We start from the raw sequence: 7,765 nt of genomic DNA on the forward strand, positions 1-7,765 counted from the left end.
TTCCAGTGAAGAGGAACACAACAAACACAACTGGGTTAATATAAACACACACTATATGATAGCAAATGAATCTATAAATAGGAATATCACAAGTTCACAACAACCAGTGCTGCAATAACAGAACACCAGCCTCCAGCTTTGACTGGTAACAGTCACATCTAAAAATGTCAGAGTAAGAATCAAGGTCACAACATTTACCACCAAGTTTCCAGAGCAACTGTAGTTGACTATAGTATTTGAGTGATCCTCAATCCTTGCACATCATAACTAACCTTCAAATCTTCAATAGTTTAAAACATTACCTAACTATCAAAGCAGCTAAAAACTCAAATCGAAATCAAACCAATGAAAGAACACAAGTACTCCTGAGAAGAAGAAGAATAAAATAATCTGAAAGCTGCTACTAGGTAAATCAACACTGTAGGAATGTAAAACACATCATGATATTGTTCATATCATAACATAATAATCAATAGAATATCATCAAAACAACAAAATTATCACCTAATTTGTACACCAAATCTGCCTGCCTAAACCTAAATCAACCGGAATTCCCTACAGCCAGGAAACTCCTGCTGCATTCACACATTCAGCTAGTCAGAACCATTGAATGAATATACAAATCTTCAGTATTATCAGTGTTATTCTCCAATCATAATTGGAGATTCACCTCGGTAATTTGCATAATATAGATTCACATCAAATACCAACACAGATTTCCGAGGTAAAACTCTAATTCTGATCGGAAAACATGGCCAAAAGCACATAAGAAACTGCATCTATGTTTTTATCCTAAATGTAACAAACTTAACACATGTATCCAAAATGTGAACCATCTTATCTTCATTCAACCATTCCAATTCATGAATGCCTGAATGAATCCGCGAATGCAAAGAATCCATTTCCTAACAAAAAGAATCAAACTCATTCCGAATCATGATTCCTCGAGGAACCAAACGAAGAACAAGTATCACTGTTCAACGCAACAACATCGCCATTGTTCTCACCGAGCAAAACCTTCAACAACTCCGCAGCTTTGTTCTTCCCCTTGCCGCTCCCGCCGTCCCTAACATCCGCAATTCCATCCAACGCGCCGAACGCCACGGCGTCGCGCACGTCGGCGGCGACCTTGTCACCGCCGCACCGCACCAAATTGAGCAACGCCGAGACGGCGTTCTCTTTAGTCCGCATGCTGGCGGCGGTGGCAAGGTCGAGGAGGTCAGCGAGGACGCCGACTCCGGAGGCCTTAAAAAAGGCCTCGGCGGCGTCCTCGCAACCGGCGACCTGCGCGATGACGGCGGTGGCGTCCTCCACAATCCCAACCCTACCGTCCTTGGCAACCAACGAAAAAAGCGCGGGAACCGCGCCAAGATTAATCATAGTAGATCGGTTAAGAGGATGAAGCGCGATGGCGAATAAGGCCTTTAACGAGTCCTTGATGGTGCGAGGAGGAGACGAGACGTGGCAGCGGAGGATGTCGATGAGGGAGTAGACAATCTCGCGCTTGGACCCGACGACGGGGCGGTAGGAGTCCACGGAGGAGAGGAGGCTGTGGATGGTGGCGGCGGCGGACTGGACCGCCGCGGGGGAGGAGGTGGTGTTGTGGTGAGAGATCACGTGAGCGATGGCGTCGAGGACGCCACGTGTCGACATGAGGGGCTCCTTTTGGGTGATGCTGAGGTTCAGGAGTGTGGCAGCGGCGTTTTCTTGGGGGGGGTGCGAAGAGCAATAGAGGGTTTCGGCGACGAAGGGGATTGCGCCGGCGTCGGCGATGAGGGGGCGGGTTTCGGGGGACTGTTTGGACATGAGGCGGAGTTGGGAGAGGGCGTCGACGCGGGCGGCTTCGGAAACGGAGCTCAGCTTCGAGACTAGGCTGCGGATCGTGCGGGGATTAGTCTCCATTCTGCTAAGGGCGTGTTTGGATTGATTGGGTTGGCGGAAGAAGGAAAAGCGCGTTGGAGTGGATATAAGGTTGGTGGAGGCGTGAGGAAGTAGGACTCAGAGGAAGGGAGTGATGAGATTCAGTCGTGGCGGTTTCCCGCGGGGTTGACTGCTTGGGAGAGGGTCGACGTGGACACATGGATTTTTTCATAAAAATTAAAGACAGATAATTTTTTTTTATAATAATTAACGTAGTTCAATCATCTAAATTAAATTAAGAATATGTTGGAGGAATTTAAAATTATGAGGAATTTTAAATTTTAAGAATTTTAAATATTTAAATTGAAATTCTTTTATTTTCAAAATTTTGTGTTTGGATAAAAAAAATTAAAGCTATGAGGGTGAAAAAAATAAATGAAAAAAGAAAAATATGATTGCTGTGTTAGTTACTCCTCTACGCGCTCATACCGATTGATGTTGCACACGTTTAGACAATGTTTTTCTTGGATATTGTAAGAAGAGAATGAATTTCAATTTCTCACTTTTTAAAAAGAAATTGAAATTCCAGATTTTTAATTGTTTAAAATTCTATTTTAAAATTCCAAAATTTTAAATTCTTCACAAAAAAAACATCCAACCTTATTTAAATTCTCTGATAAATTACTTTCCTCAATTAAAATTCTCTATCCAAACATACTAAATTTATTCTGTATATGAATTTTTATTTGAGTAATAATATATAAACTGTTTTTTATTTTAAATATTCTATTAATACCTTTTTCATTTTTTTTATCATAAATTCATTATTATTTTCTCTCTTTTTAGTACATGGGAAGTGTATTAAATATTTTTCTTTTTATTTTACTTGTGGTGGGAGGATGGGGTTGGTGTTTTTTTTTTTTTTGTTGGCACAGGAAGAATAAGGGTTTTGATTCCTTTCATACAGATATTTTTTAAGAAAAAAGAAATGGATATAGTTCTTTAAGCATTGTCTGCTGTTATTCGAGAGCGAGGTTTTCTCTGGGTAAATTCCTTTCATACAGATTGTTTGCTGTTTCACCGGGATAATTTTTGTAAACTTTTAGGTTTGTTTATGATTTTGTTCTATAAGTTGTATTTTTTATATTTTTGGTTTATGTGAATAGATATTTTTCTAATTTTGATTTCTATAAATTTTATGTTTATTTTTAGTCCTTCTAAAATTTATATATCTTTTTTTAAAAATTTTAATTTTTTTTATTTATAGCACTTATAAATTTGTGTTTACAGAAACTTAAAAGAATCAAAATTAAAAAAATATATATATAAATTTATAGAAACTAAAATTGAACTAATATTTTATAGTAAAAACTTCAATTTTAATTAAAAACACTAAAAACCACATCTTATTATATTTAAGTTTTTTTGTTCAATTTTTATGCTGAAATATATATTTTTTTGTCTTATTTTACTTTTTAGTTGAATTTTCTTTTGGATGAACATTGGGTATGTTAATATGTTTAGTCAAATTTTGGGGATTAATTTTTAGAGATATTAAAATGCTCTAATAAGAATCACTCAACACATATTTAATATGTTTTTAACTTATTTTTATTAGATCAAATTGATCATTAAATTGATCTTACTTGATATCAATTTAATTTATCAGTGCATGTTTAGATTATGATTTACAAATCTAAGTTCAGATTAAACGTATGCTTGCAAAAGCAAACCATATATTACTTCTACAAATTTGAGTAGATTTTAATGAGCAAGCATAAAGTTTAGGATAATGAACAAAGTTTGGAGTATCTCAGATAGAAAGTCAAACAATAAGAAGGATAATGAACAAAGTCTTTGTTCTTTACACATATGAGAAAGAATCTATTTAGTTAGATAATTTAGTTTGATTCTTTCTATTAAACATAGAGTATATTTGGCAGAATATGTTAGTTAATTTTTTATTTGTTTTATTAGTTTATTTAACGGTTCGTTAAACGAATTTTTCTATAACTTTGAACGTTTTTAATGTTATTTGAATTAGTATTTTTAAAATATTAATTTTTGTCTTTTTATATTTATTTCTCTTTATCTTTAAATATTTATCAAATTTCTTTTTTAATATTTTATTTAAGGTAAAATTTTATGATTTTTATCCTTTATGTGATTTTTACATTTTTTAGATACTTTAACAAATAATTTTACTAAATAATTATGAGTCAATAAAATAATTTTTTAACTTTCAACAATTATTTATATTTAAAAATGTCAACTAACTTTTTTTTAACTAATTTTATCCGATACAAATATAATTTAATTTAACCTTTTTATTATAAGTGATAAAGATGTCATATCAACATTTGTCATGTATATCACATGAGAGATATTAATTTAGTATAATAAAGACACTTTAAAACACTAAAATGACTTTTTAAACTTAAATAACTAAATTGAAATAAGAAAATGAGTACCTCATTTTTTATTCATCTACTCCAACTTTAGTCGATCATAGTAGTTTTTATCTTAATATAATTAATTAAGAGTGTTTTTGACTTTTTTTCTCGGTGTAAATTCCTTACATACAGGCTTTTTTATTTATTGCTTTTCAGATTTTAAGAGCGTTTTCACTTTGTCTCTGTGTATATTTCTTTTCTACAATAAAAAAAATTCCTTTCATACAGATGCTTATTTATTTATTGATTGAATAATAAGAATTTAACCTCCCCCACCCCAATAAAAAGAGCGTTTTTGTCGGTGTAAATTCCTTTCATACAGATTTTTATTTATTTAATTGTTGTCTTAACTTTTATGTAATCAGATCTTAAGAGCGTTTTTCTTCTCTATATAAAGGAAGAAAGTAGTAGCCTAGTAGGTTTCGGGTGCTTTAACGCGGACTTTATCTTATAGTAATCATAAAATTTAATTATTTACTTATATATTCATTTTTTTACCCAATTAAGAAATCAGCTTTTTTGGAAATCTGATTTCTCAACATAAAATACTTAAACTTCTGATATTTAAATTAATTATTTAAATAAAAATAACATTTATTTACTTAAACTAATTATTTTAATTAATTAAATTAAATATTTTAATTAATTAATTAAATTAATTATAAACTAAATTCATTATTTAACTTTTAAAAGTATTAAAAAAAGACATTTGGAAAGCAGATTTCCCATCATTATGTTGAGAAATTTGATTTCCAAAAGCGAATTTCTTAATTGGGTGAAAAGATGAATATTAGGTAAATATTTTGAAAAAAAAAACAAGTATTTGGGTAAATAATTATTTTTTTATTATAATAAAAATCCTTTAACGCGTCAACACAAAATAAAAATAATGCCATTTTTTCATAATTTTTATGATATTCTTTATAATTTTTTTATTATCTTTTATCATATTAATTTTTTTAGGGAGAAGGAAGTTTAATTTAAGGGAGCCATATCTTAATAAAAATAAATAAACTTTCACATACATTTTCACATTCATAATGTATATAGAAGAAATTTTATATATATATATATATATATATATATATATATATATATATATATATATAGCTAAAATATTTGTTTGATCCCTAATAAAAAATTTCTTGTATGTACTTCTTGATATATGAAAATTTTTATTTTAGATCTCTGATATTAGTTAAATAATAACATGTTGTTAAATATTTGATAATGTGATTTGTGGTAGTCTAAAAATTGTCAATATTTATTTCAAAATTAAATTTAAATTTTTTTACGATTAAAAATTGTTTGAATCAATTTCTCAGTTCAATCCATGATAAATATTAAGTAAAGAAGCAAAAACTAACATGGAATCCAAATATGCATATTATATATTAAATCATATCAAAAAATACAAGAGAGTGTAAAAATGATTACATCTAACCCCTTATAACCCGAAGAAATTAGCTACCCATAGTCATGGGTAACATCAAAATACACATAAGATAGAAGATGGAAGAAAAGCTCCCATGAAGCAAGGAGGAGCTCCTCTACTCCAAAGAACTATCCATATTCATTCTCTATGCAAATTGGTCCAAAATGATTCCATAAATGAGGATTAGTCCTTCATATACTTAAGCATGATTTCTATTTTAAGTTACAATTCGCCTTATCGTGAATTTTTTCTTAGCTAACTAACAAATTTTGCTACTTCATCCAAATGTTGCTTTAGATGACCCTTCCAGACTTCAAAATTTCAGAATCTAGCTTCAAATTGTGTTCTACAACTTCAATTTTCCTTTTTCTAAAAAAAATGTGACAAATTACTACACTATAAGTAAGAAACTAGATAACTAGACTAAAATCTAACTACTTATGAATTTAAAGTAAATTGAATTGAAATGACTCTTTAAATAAGGATAAGAGAGAGTTAATTGCCTCAAAAATCACCTAAAAAAAGATAATTTAGGCACTTATCACCAACCAATTTCTCCTACGAAATACTATGTTTTCTTTCTTTCTTTTGTTATTTTTTTTAATGTAGGACATCTAAAATAAAAAAAGAACTTCAAAATTTCTTTTTCTTTCTAGTTCTTATGATTATATATTTTTTTCAATTATTATGTATATTTTAAAATTGGCAAAATTGCAGTTTTAGTCCCCCTATTTTGCCCCAGTTTCGGATGTGGTTCCCTTATAATTTTATTCATAAATTTGGTCCCCCATTTTTGTAAATCACTGTAATGTTGGTCTGGGGCGTCCCAATTGAACGTTGACCGTTAGCCTCAGACGTTGACTGCCACGTGTCAACGTCTGATTGGTTCGATGGAAAGACTTGGTATTTTTACCCTGCTGTGATGTGGTAAAAATTTGGTGACGCTAAGGGACCAATTCAAAAAGGTTGTTTTTAATTAACCCTAACCCTAAAATCATTGGAAGTGCAGTCCCGAAAACCGCAAACCTCAAATGTTATCGTGAAGCAGCCGCCGTGGGTGAAGGTGCTTGAAGTTGAGTGAAGGTGGTTGAAGAGTCGTTGTTGATCCTAGGAAGAAGTATCCGGGAGCACACATGAAAGAGTTGATGTGGATGGCAACTCGAGCAACAAATACCCCTGACTGGGAAAAAAGCCATGTTGCAGATTAAAAATTATAATGAAGAAGCTTGGAATGATCTGCAAAAGTTAAACCTTGCTTGTTGGACAAGGTCTGCTTTTAAGGTAAACACAAAGTGTGATTTGCAAGTTAATAGCATGTGTGAGGCATTCAATAATGTAATGATGGAGTACAGACATAAGCCAATTATTACACTATTGGAGGGAATTCGATTTTACATAAGTTCTAGAATTGTGAAGTTAAGGACTACCCTGATGAGGTATGAGAGGCCAATCTGTCCTAAAATTTAACAAATCATGGAAAAGAATAAAAAAGCATGTGAACCATGGCAGGCACATTGGTGTGGTGATGTTGATCTGTCTTTGTTTGAGGTGTCAAAGGGCATGGAAAAATATGTTGTCAATCTTAAACAACAGACATGTTCTTGTAGAAAGTGGGAGTTAACTGGAATTTCATGCACTCATTCCATAGCATGCATGTGGATCACTGGTGTTGAACCAGAACTCAGTGTCAACTCTTATTACAGGTGTTGTTTTATGTAATTTCTTGCAGTCATGTTATTATTTTTTTACCATGGTTTTTTAATTTGAATATGTGTACTTGTTGCATTTGGCAAGAAGTCTACTGTGCTCACCACATATTCATTTATTGTGTACCCATGCAATGGACCCAACTTATGGCCTCCTCTCCAGACACCAATGATGCTCCCACCTGTCATGAGGAGAGCTCCTGGAAGACCGAAGAAAGCAAGGAACAAGAAAAATGATGAGTCTACCAAGAAGCCCTACCTGCCAAGACAATCAAGATTAGTAGTGTGTAAAAATTGTAAGGCAATTGGAC

At 32.2% G+C, this 7,765-nt stretch overlaps 1 protein-coding gene across 1 annotated transcript; it reads right to left on the bottom strand.

Annotated features, from left to right (window-relative positions):
* Positions 1-423: 423 nt before the first annotated feature.
* Positions 424-2,033, bottom strand: LOC100787115 (U-box domain-containing protein 11). Its single transcript, XM_003546663.4, has one exon. It carries the CDS (start codon positions 1,900-1,902, stop codon positions 925-927), a length of 978 nt encoding a protein of 325 aa, XP_003546711.1. The 5' UTR covers positions 1,903-2,033; the 3' UTR covers positions 424-924.
* Between the last annotated feature and the right edge of the window lie 5,732 nt (positions 2,034-7,765).

Source organism: Glycine max, chromosome 15, assembly GCF_000004515.6.
Source record: "Glycine max cultivar Williams 82 chromosome 15, Glycine_max_v4.0, whole genome shotgun sequence".
NCBI classification, from domain to species: domain Eukaryota; kingdom Viridiplantae; phylum Streptophyta; class Magnoliopsida; order Fabales; family Fabaceae; genus Glycine; species Glycine max.

What these genes read in the sequence shown, in the direction of transcription:
- LOC100787115 (XM_003546663.4), bottom strand. Translation starts at nt 1,902, where the DNA reads ATGGAGACTAATCCCCGCACGATCCGCAGCCTAGTCTCGAAGCTGAGC.